The sequence below is a fragment of the Anguilla anguilla genome, chromosome 6, assembly GCF_013347855.1.
Source record: "Anguilla anguilla isolate fAngAng1 chromosome 6, fAngAng1.pri, whole genome shotgun sequence".
In the NCBI taxonomy this organism is placed as follows: domain Eukaryota; kingdom Metazoa; phylum Chordata; class Actinopteri; order Anguilliformes; family Anguillidae; genus Anguilla; species Anguilla anguilla.
Genome location: NC_049206.1, coordinates 306,330 through 324,255, shown reverse-complemented (window position 1 = coordinate 324,255; position 17,926 = coordinate 306,330). Strand labels below are relative to the sequence as shown.

Below are 17,926 nucleotides of genomic sequence, written 5' to 3'. Positions count from 1 at the left end.
ATAACTCTCAATGTAACTACATAAGGACATAACTCCTACTGTAATTATGATAGCACAGATATACCTCCCATAGTGCTGTAAGTATATTAGAATAGCACAGATCCCATAGAGCTGTAAGTACATTAGAATAGCACAGATCCCATAGTGCTGTAAATACATTAGAATAGCACAGATCCCATAGTGCTGTAAGTATATTAGAATAGCACAGATCCCATAGAGCTGTAAGTACATTAGAATAGCACAGATCCCATAGTGCTGTAAATACATTAGAATAGCACAGATCCCATAGTGCTGTAAGTATATTAGAATAGCACAGATCCCATAGTGCTGTAAGTACATTAGAATAGCACAGATCCCATAGAGCTGTAAGTACATTAGAATAGCACAGATCCCATAGTGCTGTAAGTACATTAGAATAGCACAGATCCCATAGTGCTGTAAGTACATTAGAATAGCACAGATCCCCATAGTGCTGTAAGTACATTAGAATAGCACAGATCCCATAGTGATGTAAGTACATTAGAATAGCACAGATCCCATAGTGCTGTAAGTACATTAGAAGCAGAGAGGGGAAATAAAGGTCCACAGGCCAGTTCTGTCAAAACATCTCCTTTTTACTCAGGATTTCATCTTTTCAAGAGATGGAGAAACTCAGAAACAAGAGGAAATGTACACTGCATTCAAGGGTAGCAAAGACAAAATTAATTACCGGCAACAAAGGAAACAAAAATAAACTTCACTCCAACATGTGCTCATTAACAAAATGAAATATCAAATAGGAAAAAAGTTAATATAATATTATTGATAAAAAAATAAGTTTCAACACAATCCACACCCCCAAAAAGGTACTGGAATTCAAACCAGGGTTTATAGAATGTCTATCGATTATCTAGAGTTCACTTCTTTAAAAACAAAGCAAAAACAAAATCCTACAATTTCAGTTGCAGAACACAGATTATGTTCTTTCAGAGATATGACTGAAAGAACAGGCGAGATACTCGGACTGCACAGGCGAGATACTCGGACTGCACAGGCGAGATACTCAAACTGCACAGGCAAAATACTCGGACTGCACAGGCAAGATACTCAGACTGCACAGGCGAGATACTCAGACTGCACAGGCGAGATTGCACAGGCAAAATACTCGGACTGCACAGGCGAGATTGCACAGGCAAAATACTCGGACTGCACAGGCGAGATTGCACAGGCAAAATACTCGGACTGCACAGGCGAGATACTCAAACTGCACAGGCGAGATACTCAGACTGCACAGGCGAGATACTCAGACTGCACAGGCAAAATACTCGGACTGCACAGGCGAGATTGCACAGGCAAAATACTCGGACTGCACAGGCGAGATACTCAGACTGCACAGGCGAGACACTCAGACTGCACAGGCGAGATACTCAGACTGCACAGGCAAAATACTCGGACTGCACAGGCGAGATTGCACAGGCAAAATACTCGGACTGCACAGGCGAGACACTCAGACTGCACAGGCGAGATACTCAAACTGCACAGGCAAGATATTGTAACTGTAATCCTCTCATGAATAGACCCTGCTCAGCACTGCATGGGTGTTTAACATCTTTATTGACTTATAATATCAAGGTTCTATGACAGGAGGACTTACAGATTTAACAGACAGGGTTGAGATTCTCTGCTGGTGTCCAGTTAAAAAAAACAAAATAAACATTCAGCAAAACAAACATTCAGCAAAACGGAACAAAATAATGTAACAGTGCAGAACAGAGGCGGTACAGAACGGACCAGGGGGACTAAAGAGAGGGAGACAGAGAGAGGAGAGAGAGAGGGAGGGTAAGAGTGAGAGAGGAGAGTGAGAGAGGGGAGAGAGAGAGAGAGAGGGGGGGAGGGAGAGGGAGAAGGCAGGGAGAAGGGGAGAGAGAGAGAGAGAGAGAGAAAAAGCAGGGGGAAGGGGAGAGAGAGAGAGAGAGGGAGGAGAAAGGGGATGAGGAAGATGCATCTCCTGGAAGTCAGTCCCCAGATGTTTGGCAGTCTAAGGGGTGGAGCTAAAGGGTCCCGTGTTTTTTTAAACTGTGTTAAAATGTGCCACGCCTTAAAGAGAGGGGCAGGGGGCTCACCCTACTCATAAGGGGAGGGGCAGGGGGCTCCCCCTACTCATAAGGGGAGGGGCAGGGGGCTCCTCCTACTCATCAATATGATGAGTTTCCAGTCCCAGCCCAGCGCTGTAGTTCTACAGTCAAAAAGAAGGAACAAAAACCAAACAATGTGAAGCGGACCCCCCAGGGGCTCTGTGTGGGCAGAATGGGGTCCTTCCCCAGTGCAGGGCCTGGCTGAGTCGTCCACACAGGTGCCTGCACGCAGAGCGGGGCTACGTCCGCGGCCAGCCTACAGGTGGCGCTATGTGCTCCCTGTGTGCTGGGCATCTCCAGGCTCTGACACACCTGGGGAAGGAAAAAAAAATGCTGTAAGAACGCTCTGGGAACGCTGTGAGAACGTTCCAGGAACACTGCAGGAACGCTGTGAGAACGCTGCAGGAACGCTGCGAGAACGCTCTGGGAACGCTGTGAGAACGTTCTAGGAACACTGCAGGAACGCTGTGAGAACGCTGTGAGAACGCTGCAGGAACGCTGCGAGAACGCTCTGGGAACGCTGTGAGAACGCTGCAGGAACACTGTGAGAACGCTCCGGGAACGCTGTGAGAACGCTCTGGGAACGCTCCAGGAACGCTGTGAGAACGTTCCGGGAATGATGTGAGAACGCTGCAGGAACGCTGTGAGAACGCTCCGGGAACGCTGTGAGAACGCTGCAGGAACACTGTGAGAACGCTCCGGGAACGCTGTGAGAACGCTGCAGGAAGGCTATAGTTCCTGCATTAGGTTGCAGGTGGGTGTGGCCTTACCAGAGGGCGGGACAGGGGCGGGGCTGGCCGCGGGCGGAGGGACGGGAGCGGATCCAGCTGTGGGGGCCATGACGTCCTCATCGCTGTCGTCCTCGTTGGACTGCGGCACATCGGGCAGCGCGGGCGCGGCCTCCACGTCCTGTTCGGCTCGGCTGCGCAGGGCCAGGATGCGGTGGTGCAGCGCAGCAGACAGCTGCCCCGTGTCCTTGGAGCTCGCCTGCGCAGAGCGACATGATCGTCAGCCCCACCCCCAAGGGCCAGAACAACAATCTGAGTGCTCACTCAGTCCGAGCACTCAAACCAGCTTCAGCCTGAGCACTCAAACCAGACCAGCTTCAGCCTGAGCACTCAAACCAGCTTCAGCCTGAGCACTCAAACCAGCTTCAGTCTGAGCACTCAAACCAGCTTCAGCCTGAGCACTCAAACCAGACCAGCTTCAGCCTGAGCACTCAAACCAGTTTCAGCCTGAGCACTCAAACCAGACCAGCTTCAGCCTGAGCACTCAAACCAGCTTCAGCCTGAGCACTCAAACCAGCTTCAGTCTGAGCACTCAAACCAGACCAGCTTCAGCCTGAGCACTCAAACCAGACCAGCTTCAGCCTGAGCACTCAAACCAGCTTCAGTCTGAGCACTCAAACCAGCTTCAGTCTGAGCACTCAAACCAGCTTCAGTCTGAGCACTCAAACCAGCTTCAGTCTGAGCACTCAAACCAGCTTCAGTCTGAGCACTCAAACCAGCTTCAGTCTGAGCACTCAAACCAGCTTCAGTCTGAGCACTCAACAATATTTCTGTGTTAGTTACTAGCGATACGCTACACTGGTTACCAGTGAAGCATCCCTTTCTGAGTATGCACCTAAATTATGGAACAGTTTACCACAAAAATAAAGAGAAGCGTCATCCATTGCAAATCCAAAAATCTCAGCTGAAAAAATCCATCTTAAACAGGTGTGTTATGTAATTATTGTTGATTTTACTTTGTATTGTTTTTATTATTTTATCCAAGCACTTCCAGTTACTTGATTCTCTGTATGAAAGCTGCTGTACAAATGAAGTGAATATTTATCGTTGTTATTACCGATATGAGGAAGACTTTGACTCCCTGGTCCTCGGTGTCCATGGCAGTGATGCGCAGACTCTTCTCGCTGGCTTTATCGATCTGCATCTGCGGCCACAGCTTAGTGTTGAGAATGAGCCTCAGACTGCCCTGCGTACGCATCACTGGGGAGAGAGAGGGGGAGGGGCTTAACGAACCGCAGACCGCCCTGCGTACGCATCACTGGGGAGAGAGAGGGGGAGGGGCTTAACGAACCGCAGACCGCCCTGCGTACGCATCACTGGGGAGAGAGAGGGGGAGGGGCTTAACGAACCGCAGACCGCCCTGCGTACGCATCACTGTGGAGAGAGAGGGGGAGGGGCTTAAACAGCATATACACACGCACGCAACCGCACACAGACGCTGTACCTAATCTGGACTGCAATGTTCCATCGTCGGTGGATGCCATGTCATTGAGCCTAAGCAGGCCCCGCCCCCTCTCCACCCAGGACTGGGACGTCTTGTCGAACACAAACAGCTTGCACTGAATCTGAGATCACAGAATAACACAACGTCACAGATCAATCACACACACACACACACACACACACACACACACACACACACACACAGGAACCAAAACATTCGATCTGCAATCAAACAGTTAATAAAAACAATTATAAAAGAAAACAATAGGACGTTGGATTTGGAGGGGGTCTGACCCGGGGCATTGTGGGAACAGGATGCTGAATTTGGGATGAGGGGCAGGTGGGGGGTTGAAAAAGGGCGCTATGTGAGCAGTAAGTGCTGTACCTGTAAGACGTTGCTCTCAGACTCCTCCCCAGTCAGAACCTCCACCTTCTCCAGTAGGCAGTGTCTGGCCGTGGCCTTAGTGTAGGCAGCTGCCGACTCCTCCAGAGACTCCACCGTACTGTTCACTGAGAGAGAGACCACAGCTGTGTGTTTGTCTGTATGCGTGAGTTAGTGTGTGTGTGTGTGTGTGTGTGTGTGTGTGTCTGTATGCGTGAGTTAGTGTGTGAGTGTGTGCGTGTGTGTGCGTGTGTGTGTGAGTGTGTCTGTATGCGTGCGTGAGTTAGGGTGTGTGCGTGTGTTTGTGTGTGTGTGTGCGTGTGAATGTGTGTGTGCGTGCGTGTGTGTGTGTGTGTGTGTGAGTGCATGTGTGAGTGAGTGTGTCTGTATGCGTGAGTGTGTGTGTGAGAGTGTGTGTGTGAGAGTGCGTGTGTGAGTGAGTGTGTGTGTGTGTGTGTGTGTGTGTGTGTGTGTCTGTATGCGTGAGCATGAGTGTGTGAGTGAGTGTGTGTGTGTGTGAGTGTGTGTGTGTGTGTGTGAGTGTGTGTGTGTGTGTGTGTGTGTCCTACCTTTCTCCGTGGCAGGTTCCTGTGTTGAGAGTTCGGGCGGGGGGGCAGCGGGGGTCTCCCCTGGGTCATCTGCCAATGAGTCGCTGCACTTTGGGGGGCTCTGTAACCAAGGCAACATAAACACCCTCTTACTACTACTAGTCATGCACAGGAACCCCCAAAATCCCAAAACAGGGGAATACTTACAAGTCATTCACAGACAGACAGACAGACAGACTCACCAGGACTCATTCAGACAGACAGACAGACTCACCAGGACTAGTTCAGACAGACAGACAGACTCACCAGGACTAGTTCAGACAGGCAGACAGACTCACCAGGACTCGTTCAGACAGACAGACAGACTCATCAGGACTAGTTCAGACAGACAGACAGACACTCACCAGGACTCGTTCAGACATATTCTGCCCAAAAATGAATTTGGCCCCAGAGTCGGCATTGCCTACGGCGTTCTGAGAGCTGAGACACAGAGGAGGAAGAGAAATGAAGGAGGAAGGTTATAGGAAGTAGCTTTTCTTACAAGATGTTTTAGAAGCACACCTGTACCTGTCCACAGGTTACCAAAAAACACACCTGTACCTCTCCACTGGATACCTAAAAACACACCTGTACCTCTCCACTGGATACCTAAAAACACACCTGTACCTCTCCACAGGATACCTAAAAACACACCTGTACCTGCCCATGGGTTACCTAAAAACACACCTGTACCTCTCCAGGTTACCTAAAAACAGACCTGTACCTCTCCACAGGTTACCTAAAAACACACCTGTACCCGTCCACAGGTTACCTAAAACACACCTGTACCTCTCCACAGGTTACCTAAAACACACCTGTACCTGTCCACAGGTTACCTGGTGGTGCTGATGTACTGCAGAAAGTAATTGGTTCCTCCTGAGTGAGAATCTGCAGCCTGGGACACAGAGTCACTACTATCCTCCACCTGCAGGGGGAGACAAACACAACCAGCGCTCAGCACACTCACAGAGACCAATCAGCTCTGAGCACTCACAGAAAGACCAAGCAACTCACAGCACAATCACAGACAGACCAATTAGCCAGTTTGTCATGTCTATATGGGGCAGGGATCAGGGGGGTCCCCCGAGAACTGCTGGTTTTCCACCCTCCCTTTGCTTGGGAGTCAATCAGTAGCACTAATTACCCGGGAGAAAAGAAAACCAGGGCTGGATTTGGATTCAAGGGCCAGAGTTGATGATCCCTGATATATGCCAATGTGCTTCAGGGTTAATGTGGAGAATGGGCAAGTTAATGTGCTTCAGGGCTATTGTGGAGAATGGGCAAGTTCATGTGCTTCAGGGTTAATGTGCTTTAAGGTTAATGTGCTTCAAGGTTAATGTGCTTTAAGGTTAATGTGCTTCAGGGTTAATGAGCTTCAGGGTTAATGTGCTTTAAGGTTAATGTGCTTCGGGGTTAATGCGCTTTAAGGTTAATGTGCTTCAGGGTTAATGTGCTTTAAGGTTAATGTGCCTCAGGGTTAATGTGCTTCGGGGTTAATGTGCTTTAAGGTTAATGTGCTTCAGGGTTAATGTGCTTCAGGGTTAATGTGCTTTAAGGTTAATGTGCTTCAGGGTTAATGTGCTTTAAGGTTAATGTGCTTCAGGGTTAATGTGCTTTAAGGTTAATGTGCCTCAGGGTTAATGTGCTTCGGGGTTAATGTGCTTTAAGGTTAATGTGCTTCAGGGTTAATGTGCTTTAAGGTTAATGTGCTTCAGGGTTAATGTGCTTTAAGGTTAATGTGCTTCAGGGTTAATGTGCTTTAAGGTTAATGTGCTTCAGGGTTAATGTGCTTTAAGGTTAATGTGCTTCAAGGTTAATGTGCTTTAAGGTTAATGTGCTTCAGGGTTAATGAGCTTCAGGGTTAATGTGCTTTAAGGTTAATGTGCTTCGGGGTTAATGCGCTTTAAGGTTAATGTGCTTCAGGGTTAATGTGCTTTAAGGTTAATGTGCCTCAGGGTTAATGTGCTTCGGGGTTAATGTGCTTTAAGGTTAATGTGCTTCAGGGTTAATGTGCTTTAAGGTTAATGTGCTTCAGGGTTAATGTGCTTTAAGGTTAATGTGCTTCAGGGTTAATGTGCTTTAAGGTTAATGTGCTTCAGGGTTAATGAGCTTCAGGGTTAATGTGCTTCAGGGTTAATGTGCTTCAGGGTTAATGTGCTTCGGGGTTAATGTGCTTTAAGGTTAATATGCTTCAGGGTTAATGTGCTTTAAGGTTAATGTGCTTCAGGGTTAATGTGCTTTAAGGTTAATGTGCTTCAGGGTTAATGTGCTTAAGGACTGTATCTACAGTAGATTACAGCACCCGCAGTCACACACCGCAGTGAGAGATATTCCCATCAACCCCAATGCAGTACCATGGCAACCACAAACAAAAACGTCTCTCTCTATTGCTCTCTCTCTCTCACTCTGTCACTCTGTCTCTCCCCATCCAGAGTCTGGCCCTTTCTTCATAACACGCTGTTGTATGATGGGTTATTTTTTCCCAATTCAGAAATACACAGACAGGTTTAGGTGAGAGACACAGACTGGTTTAGGTGAGACAGACTGGTTTAGGTGAGAGACACAGACTGGTTTAGGTGAGAGACACAGACTGGTTTAGATGAGAGGCACAGACTGGTTTAGGGGAGAGACACAGACTGGTTTAGGGGAGAGACACAGACTGGTTTAGATGAGAGGCACAGACTGGTTTAGGGGAGAGACACAGACTGGTTTAGATGAGAGGCACAGACTGGTTTAGATAAGAGGCACAGACTGGTTTAGGTGAGACAGACTGGTTTAGGTGAGACACAGACTGGTTTAGGTGAGAGAGACAGACTGGTTTAGGTGAGAGGCACAGACTGGTTTAGGTGAGACACAGACTGGTTTAGGTGAGAGACACAGACTGGTTTAGGGGAGAGACACAGACTGGTTCAGGGGAGAGAGAGACTGGTTTAGGTGAGAGGCACAGACTGGTTTAGGTGAGACACAGACTGGTTCAGGGGAGAGGCACAGACTGGTTTAGGTGAGAGGCACAGACTGGTTTAGGTGAGAAGCACAGACTTGTTTAGGGGAGAGAGACAGACTGGTTCAGGGGAGAGACACAGACTGGTTTAGATGAGACACAGACTGGTTTAGGGGAGAGACACAGACTGGTTTAGGTGAGAGACACAGACTGGTTTAGGTGAGAGGCACAGACTGGTTCAGGGGAGACGCACAGACTGGTTTAGGTTAGACACAGACTGGTTCAGGGGAGAGACACAGACCGGTTCAGGGGAGAGACACAGACCGGTTTAGGTGAGAGACACAGACTGGTTCAGGGGAGAGGCACAGACTGGTTTAGGTGAGAGACACAGACCGGTTCAGGTGAGAGGCACAGACTGGTTTAGGTGAGAGACACAGACTGGTTTAGGTGAGAGACACAGACCGGTTTAGGTGAGAGACACAGACTGGTTTAGGTGAGAGCCACAGAGTGGTTTAGGTGAGACACAGACTGGTTCAGGGGAGAGGCACAGACTGGTTTAGGTGAGACACAGACTGGTTTAGGTGAGAGACACAGACTGGTTTAGGTGAGCGATACAGACTGGTTTAGGTGAGAGACACAGACTGGTTTAGGTGAGACACAGACTGGTTTAGGTGAGAGACACAGACTGGTTCAGGGGAGAGGCACAGACAGGGTGTGGCTGTGCTTACCTTGGCTCTGTCTTTGATGTTCTGGCCAAAAACGAAGGAGGCGTCTGTGGCGGAGTTTCTGGAGCCAGCCCCCCCTCCTCTCTGCAGCCCGTCCTGCTCCACAGGACAACAGAAATATTTCCCATCACCCCTGGCCGTGTGCTGAAAAATGGTTTCTCACAAAATAGAACCGAGCGAGCAGCACATCTCTGGACTGATGCTGCAGCTCACCTTTGACATGGACCCCTCCCCACCGGCGGGTGCCGTGCTGTCACCGTTGCCCGGGGTAACTGGCTGCTCATCCGACGTCGTGTCCGACGCCTTGTTCACACCGTTCGTCCCACTGCTGGGGTCTGCCGTTGTCACAGCAACAGAACACACATCCAGGCACATGAACAGAAGCCTTTCAGAGCAGTTAAAACTGAATAAGGCGACAGGGTGACAGAGGCAGGGACACAGCCAGAGAAGGTCAGAGGTGTAATGAGTGAGGTCAGAGGTGTAATGAGTGAGGTCAGAGGTGGAATGAGTGAGGTCAAAGTGAGATCAGAGAAGGAATGAGAGATAAAAAGTGAGAGTGTGATATGGTGACAGTGAGAGCTATATTCAGTGATGTAGTGTGAGAGAGTGACATAGAGACAGAAAGAGGGCGAGGTATATACAGTGAAAATTATATGCAGTGACAAATGGAGAGAGAGATAGTGAAAGAGTGATAGTGTGTGAGAAGGACAGAGTGATAGAAATGGGTGCACTCACTGGACTGTGTTAGGGTCTTTGTGGGCGGGGCCTGTAGGAGAGCGGGGCGGAGCACAGTGCGCAGCTGCTCCTTGGGCTTCTGACTCGGGACACCTGGAACAGTGCGCAACACTGCTAACCGCAAAGCACTGCGAACAGCTAACCGCACAGCACTGCTAACTGCACAGCACTGCAAACAGCTAACCGCACAGCACTGCTAACCCCTAACTGCAAAGCACTGCGAACAGCTAACCGCACAGCACTGCTAACCGCACAGCACTGCAAACAGCTAACCGCACAGCACTGCTAACCCCTAACCGCAAAGCACTGCGAACACCTAACCACACAGCACTGCTAACCGCAAAGCACTGCTAACCGCACAGCACTGCAAACAGCTAACCGCAAAGCACTACTAACCCCTAACCGCAAAGCACTGCGAACAGCTAACCGCACAGCACCACTAACAGCTAACCGCACAGCACCACTAACCGCAAAGCACTGCGAACAGCTAACCGCAAAGCACTGTTAACAGCTAACCGCACAGCACTACTAACCCCTAACCGCAAAGCACTGCGAACAGCTAACCGCACAGCACCACTAACAGCTAACCGCACAGCACTACTAACCCCTAACCGCAAAGCACTGCGAACAGCTAACCGCACAGCACCACTAACAGCTAACCGCACAGCACTACTAACCGCAAAGCACTGCGAACAGCTAACCGCACAGCACTGCTAACCGCAAAGCACTGCTAACAGCTAACCGCACAGCACAGCTTTAGGCTAACCGCACAGCACTGCTAACAGCTAACCACACAGCGCTGTTAACAGCTAACCAGGCAGCACTGATATCAGCTAAACAAACAGCACTGCTAACAGTTAACCACACAGCACTGCTAACAGCTAACCACACTGTTAGCAACATATGGGGGTAACATAGCTCAGGAGGTAAGAGCAGTCTGGCAGTCGGAGGGTTGCCCCCACCCTGGGCGTGTCGGAGTGTCCCTGAGCAAGACACCTAACCCCTAATTGCTCACAATGAGTTGATTGGTACCTTGCATGGCAGCCTTTCACCATCGGCGTGTGAGTGTGTGTGTGAATGGGTGAACGACAGGCATCAATTGTAAAGCGCTTTGGATAAATGCGCTATATAAATGCAGTCCATTCACCACGTAGCACTGCTACCAGCTAAATGTACAGCACTGCTAACAGCTAAATGCACAACACTGTTAACGGCTAACCACATAACAATGCTAACGGCTAACCACACAACACAGCTAACGGCTAACCACAAAACACAGCTAACGGCTAACCACACAACACTGCTAAAGATCTGAAACATCAGCGCTAACTGTCCCCCATGGCACCAAGCCCCCAACCCAGCCCCCAGCCCCCCAGCCCCCCAGCCCCCCAGCCCCCCAGCCCACCCCCCCCCCAAACTCAGACTCAGGTGTCCACACCCACCTGCACTGGGGGCCTGGCCGTGGATCAGGGTGGGAGGCTTCAGGCGAAAGCCCACAGTCTTCTCCTCTGTGAGAGACCAGCACAGAACATCAGTCTGCTAGCACCAAACACTATATATACCTGCCAAATTGTGCAGGTGTGTTCTATTCTGTTCAATGTGCTCTGTACAGGTGTGTTCTGTTCCATGTGCTCTGTACAGGTGTGTTCTGTTCTATGTGCACTGTACAGGTGTGTTCTGTTCTATGTGCTCTGTACAGGTGTGTTCTGTTCTATGTGCTCTGCACAGGTGTGTTCTGTTCTATGTGCTCTGCACAGGTGTGTTCTGTTCTATGTGCTCTGCACAGGTGTGTTCTGTTCTATGTGCTCTGCACAGGTGTGTTCTGTTCTATGTGCTCTGCACAGGTCTGTTCTGTCTCACCTGGCTCTGAGTCAGAGTTTCCTGTGGATGACTGGCAGAAACTGGCAGGCAGGAACACATTGTTCTTAGAAACTGCAGTAGGAAGAGAGGGAGGAAGAGGAGGAGATGAGTGGTCAGTGGATGTGGGAAAGGCTCTCTACTCCTCTGTACCAGGTCAAACAGGCTGCCTGGGCACCAGCTCCCACCACACCCTGGGTGACCATTACACCACGTGGCCCAGATAAGATGAACTACATTTCCTACCACACCCTTGGTGTCCATTACACCACATGGCCCAGATAACATGAACTACATTTCCCACCACACCCTGGGTGTCCATTACACCACATGGCCCAGATAAGATGAACTACATTTTCCAACACACCCCGGGTAACCATAACAGCAGCTACATTCTACGATACTGAGACATCGCACAGATAAATCCCTTACCCAGTGTGTGTGTGTGTACATGTGTGGGTCCGCATGTACATGTGAGTATACACTTGTGTATTGGGCCAGTTAAGCAAATGTCATTGGTTGACAGGGTTAAGCAGGGTGTGGTAGGTTACGACAGGTTTTCTGTTTGAAGATTTTAGCTTCCACCAGTTACGCCCCCGGGCTCAGTTCCCCCCCCCCCCCCCCCAGCTCAGTTACCCCCCCCCCCCCCCCGGCCCGGTTACCCCCCGAACTCAGTTAAGCCACCCACCCCGGGCTCAGTTACCCCCATTATCCCCATCACTCTACACATCAGCACTGACTCCCTCAGGCTAAACCACAGCACAACATTTACACAGGGAACACACACAGCCTCCAGCTGTCATTCAACAGCCTGTCAACTGATGTAACTCAGATGTCAGCTCATAAATGATTGGGCTAATTCATTAATTCATTCAGGCATAGAGACAGAGCACAATTAAGTCCCGCCCACACCGGATGGGAAAACAATTCTTCGCTCTCCATTGACTTTGTATTGCGTGAAGGTGCCTCCTTGTCACTTTCATCTGCTAGCAAACAACAGGAAAATGCCTAAAAGCTGGTGTGTGGTGGGATGCACTACCAACTGGGTAAAGAACCCAGAACTAAGTTTTTATAAGCTGCTGAACCAAAAAATCTGTCCTAACATTGGAGTCTAGTGGCGTGTCAGCTAGCAAGCTAGCTGCAGGCTACAGCACATTACTGTCATTCGAAATAAGTTGGAGACGCGTTGCGCTCTGTCTCTATCGTCAGAAATCTTGGAAACAGACTCCGCCCCTCAGGAACTGGGGTGTACATTGGGGTCATACCTGAGTGTGAGGGGGGGAACTGTGTTTGGGACGACGTCCTTTCTCTCTTCACTGGAGGGCAGTAGCACGCATCCTCCTTATCAGAATCTAGAGCACAAGTAATAACAATAATATCAACATTAATAATAATTCAGTCTGAAGGGACAGAGAGACAGAGATACAGAGGGAGAGAAAAACAGACAGACAGAAAGGAAAAGGATGATGGAAGGACAGACGGATGGAAGGGCAGATGGGAGGACAGGCAGATGGAAGGACAGACGGATGGAAGGGCAGATGGGAGGACAGACGGCTGGAAGGGCAGATGGGAGGACAGGCAGATGGAAGGACAGACGGATGGAAGGGCAGATGGAAGGACAGACATGGAAGGGCAGACGGATGGACAGCGTAGCTCACCTTCTCCATCCTCTCCGCTGGACCCATCAGCTGATCTCTGCAGGGAGGGGGAGACACACCATCAGTCATCCTCCCTATTCACAACCCCTACACGCTAACCCCAATACCCTACCCTCTACACCCTATCCACTACCCCCTACAACCTACACCGATCCCCTATTCCCTATACCCTACCCCCTAACCCCATACACCCGACTCGTTACACCTTATCCACTACCCCTACACTATCTCCTACAACCTACCAGTGATCCCCTACACCCTACCCACTACACCATATCGCCTACACCCTACCCCTGATCCCCTAACTCTACACCCTACCCACGATACCCTATCCCCTACTCCCTAAACCTTAACCCCTACACCCTATTCCCGACTCCCTAACCGCCAAATCTTATATCCACACCCATATTCCCTACTCCCTAACCCCTAAACCTTAGAGGGAGAAAAACACATCACATACCTTTGCACCTTTTTCTTTCTGGAACACAAACACAGGTGGAGCAATGGCAGGTTTCTCTGTGAAGTACAGAGAGAAAGAACCCTCAGTATGACCGTTTCCAGGCAACTCCATGATGGACAGGGTCTCAGCAGAGATCTGACCAGGTACACCTGTCTATCTAAACTCATCCATTCCAATAAAGGGATACAACTGAAAGCACCAATATAGAGGACACACAGAGCCGCATTTTTCTACATAACTCTGAATTAATGCAATCGGTCTGTTGATATAAACAGCCTCAGGAACGACAGTGTTGCTACTTTGGGGTTAGAGTTTTGTATCTGTTATCTATAGAGTAGCAAACTCCCAAACACTCCCATATTAGCCACTATACATCACATCAAATAAATTCTATTCGTAGAACACTTTATACAGAAAACTGTCACAGACACTTTACAGAGTATCAAAAGAGGAAAAACCAGGCCTGAACCCCCAAAATAGTAAGCACAATGTAAAAACTCCCAGTGGGGAGAAAAACTTTCAAACAGCGGCAAGAAAAAGCCGGGCTCCTCCTGAGATTTCAACGGGATGAAACCTCAGAAGGAGCCCGGCTCTAGAGGGGGAACCCGGCTATGGGGGGGGGGGGCAGCTATAGAGGGGGAACCCGGGTATAGAGGGGGAACCTGTACTATAAACGCAGAGTCATTACTGCACTGCTCAGCCTGTGCTGCAAACGCAGAGTCATTACTGTGCTGATGCATGACAGGCAGTCTGGGAGACGTACTTGTACACACAGGCTGCAGGTTCATGATGCAAAATAGCATTCAAAATCTAACCAGCAAGGTTAGTGTCACTCCCTGCCAAATTTGGGCAGGGCTCTTAGCAGTGTGTGTGGGGCGGTACGCGAGTACGGCCTCCCAGACCAGCACCCTTCCGTCTCATCTGATGAGACAACAGTGCCAAACTGAGGTAATATATGCGGGGGGGGGGGGGGGGGGGGGGGGGATTACTGCAGCTAGACACCTGTGTGTGCAGATTAGTGAAGCTAGACACCTGTGTGTGGAGATTACTGAAGCTCACATATACCTGTGTGCAGATTACTGCAGCTAGACACCTGTGTGTGGAGATTAGTGTAGCTAGACACCTGTGTGCAGATTAGTGTAGCTAGACACCTGTGTGCAGATTAGTGTAGCTAGACACCTGTGTGTGGAGATTACTGAAGCTCACATATACCTGTGTGCAGATTACTGCAGCTAGACACCTGTGTGTGGAGATTACTGCAGCTAGACACCTGTGTGTGGAGATTACTGCAGCTAGACACCTGTGTGTGGAGATTACTGCAGCTATCATATGCCTGTGTGCAGATTACTGCAGTTGACACCTGTGTGTGGAGATTACTGCAGCTAGACACTTGTGTTTGGAGATTACTGCAGCTATCATATACCTGTAGTCTGGAGGTCCTGGTTACATGCTGTGGATCTAAAGATGAGCGCAACATACCTGCACGCACATGAGCATCTACTGACGTCTACTCTCACGTACCTGCGATCAATGCTCAATATACCTGCACACACCTGAGCATCTACTGACGTCTACCCTCACGTACCTGTGTTCAATGCTCAATATACCTGCACACACCTGAGCATCTACTGACATCTACCCTCACGTACCTGTGATCAATGCTCAATATACCTGCACACACCTGAGCATCTACTGACGTCTACCCTCACGTACCTGTGATCAATGCTCAATATACCTGCACACACCTGAGCATCTACTGACATCTACCCTCACGTACCTGTGATCAATGCTCAATATACCTGCACACACCTGAGCATCTACTGACGTCTACCCTCACGTACCTGTGATCAATGCTCAATATACCTGCACACACCTGAGCATCTACTGACATCTACCCTCACGTACCTGCGATCAATGCTCAATATACCTGCACACACCTGAGCATCTACTGACGTCTACCCTCATGTACCTGTGATCACTGCAAGCCTTAGGAGTGATAGGAAAGGGCACAACAGTATTGGTGACATCAAGCAACATGTAGAACACAAAGCTACTCTGGTGTTTTGTGGAATGGAACATGTAGTTTCATGCTGTGTACTGCAGATTATACAATATGAGTACTTCGGCAGTGAGTCCACTGTTTGTGTGTTTTTTAATAACTGTTTCCGGAACAGATTTTAAGTTACCCGAATTGCAGCCTGTGGTAAAGCAATGCACTTCTTATCTGTTAAAAGCACCCACTGGCCAGTTTCAGACAAAGGATTTTCCACGGCACGTGTCTGGAGCGCGCGGCGGATAAAACGGCAGCGGGGAACCAAGCTCGCGCAAATACAACAAGTTAGCGTGTTTGCACATTATCGCACCACCTGCCGTCTGAAAGCAAATGCCCATGCACTGATGCCCGGCTTCGGTCGATCGCACCGCAACGACTAGCAAACGAGCTAACTCGATATCCACACAAATTACTGTAACGTCACCCTGAAAACGTGCACTAGATCGCCGGGTTACCTTCGATTTTAGACCTGGTGCGTAGCTTTCACTCACTCTCTGAACGACGCAGGGCCATTAAATTCTGTCCAGAAACCCACGCTGTGCAAATGTTTGCTGATAAATGCAGACCTTTAGCTAGCTAGTATATTCTCAATGCAATGCTAGCTAGTACACTAGCGAAACCTCGCTAGCATAACTGGCTAATATCGGTGGCTTTCCCCTTTCTCTGCTACTATGGTTAAGACACCCTAGGCAAGCAGCTAATTAGCTAAGTAGCCTCACAACAGTTAACAGGCCAGCTAACCAACACTTAGCAAATTCTACACCGTAGTAAACTCGTTTTCCGGTAACATTATCACAAATCTCTTCGGATACAGGCAGCCAGGTCTACCACTAAATTCTAGTTTAATTGGCTAATAATACTGATTCCGCAGGTAGCATTAGCCGCCTTAATCAAGAATGCAGCCCACATTTAGTCACACGTAAAACCCAGAGCCCCGCTGTCCTAAGCTAGGACTGCTAGCAACAAATCCACCCTATCCAAGCCCCAGAGCTAACACGACTCGCTAGCTAACAGTTTGCAAGACATAGCTATACCGATTTGCCCGAGTTAGGTCCAGTGGCTGACAGACAGCATTAACACTTGCAAAGCTCTGCCTCGTTAAAGCGAGCCCCACCTGGTCTGCGCCGTCCGGTGGGCGGGTTCACCAACTTGCCCGGGTTTGTTTGTCTCATACATTACAGTGACTCAGACTAGCAAGCGTTAGCCAGCAAGTTAGCTAACGTTAGCTCAACAATTACTTATTCAGTGAATCAGATTAATGTTATTGTAGCCATCTTGCCAATATAACGGTTAATAGCACACCCGGTGTTCCGTTAGTGGGCAGCCCGGCGCTCCGCCGAGCGGTTCCCCTCTGGAGATTAGCCTCCTGAAGCTAGCGCACCAGCTAAAGGCCGGGAGCCCGGGCTACCTACGCCGCCGATAATTTGTTAGTATAAATCAGCTTTTCCAGCACGTAAAGCAGTGTGTCTTTCCGAAATGTGAACTGTGCTAGCTTGCCATTGCTCGCTTTTGTTTAGCCTTCAGCTCTTTTTTTGCTTTTGCTCCACAGATTCCTACCTTCGTTCACCAGGTCCGCCATTTTCCTCCCTCGCGCACACCCATAAGCCACTGCGCTGCAAATGCGCTGATTTCACACAAAGATAATTAAGCAGCAGAGAGACGAGCGCGACGGGATCTACCATAGACGTATATATGTCTATGGGATCTACAATACATCACACACTGGAAGCTGCCGCTCTCTTCTGCGTCGTAGGATAGTTAGTCAGCATGTGATCACTTTCATAACAAAATGTAAATATTATTAACAAGCTACTTTACCGTGCATGGCAAATATCCATCAATATCCAAATTTGGATCTGACTGGTGTTGCTTTTTGACATTTTTTCTATTTATGAAAGTGTTTTGAAAACATATCAGTCTGTCAGTCAAACCAGGCGTTCCTACATGTTCCTTTTGGCTTGTTTACCAAATTCGTTGGTTGTATGATTATTTTCACCAATATGTATTGGAAAAAAATTAAAATACATCGAATCAGCATTTCAAATAAAAGCTATTTAATTAGTATCTGTATTTGTCCCAGGTCTGGAATGTCAATTTACTGGATTCATTGTATGCACACCATCTTAAACCACGCATTGCAACTTTGCTAGGAATGCTGAATTGACTTGGTCACGTTTTCTGGT

General features: G+C 49.0%; 1 protein-coding gene across 2 annotated transcripts; it reads right to left on the bottom strand.

The window, feature by feature from the left end:
• Positions 1-593: 593 nt before the first annotated feature.
• LOC118230236 (ran-binding protein 3-like) lies at positions 594-17,446 on the bottom strand. Of its 2 annotated transcripts, XM_035423066.1 has the most exons (17): positions 17,301-17,445; positions 13,691-13,746; positions 13,231-13,267; positions 12,838-12,924; positions 11,576-11,647; positions 11,158-11,223; positions 9,716-9,808; positions 9,194-9,315; positions 8,984-9,076; positions 6,151-6,239; positions 5,680-5,755; positions 5,297-5,396; positions 4,731-4,855; positions 4,347-4,467; positions 3,960-4,102; positions 2,885-3,101; positions 594-2,426 (listed from the first exon to the last, which is right to left on the bottom strand). In XM_035423066.1, exons 1-17 carry the CDS (start codon positions 17,320-17,322, stop codon positions 2,383-2,385), a joined length of 1,563 nt encoding a protein of 520 aa, XP_035278957.1. In that variant the 5' UTR covers positions 17,323-17,445; the 3' UTR covers positions 594-2,382. The 2 variants fall into 2 exon arrangements, with proteins under 2 accessions (XP_035278957.1, XP_035278958.1); XM_035423067.1 differs by lacking the exons at positions 594-2,426; positions 2,885-3,101; positions 3,960-4,102 and adding an exon at positions 4,170-4,276 and having other exon boundaries at positions 17,301-17,446.
• Positions 17,447-17,926: the final 480 nt, after the last annotated feature.

Excerpts from the sequence above, each read along its gene's own strand:
- LOC118230236 (XM_035423066.1), bottom strand. The coding sequence starts at position 17,322 with ATGGCGGACCTGGTGAACGAAG. Across the intron at positions 6,240-8,983 it reads ACATCAAAGACAGAGCCAAG|GTGGAGGATAGTAGTGACTC; the intron begins GTAAGCACAGCC and ends CTCCCCCTGCAG. Across the intron at positions 5,756-6,150 it reads CAGTACATCAGCACCACCAG|CTCTCAGAACGCCGTAGGCA; the intron begins GTAACCTGTGGA and ends TCTGTGTCTCAG.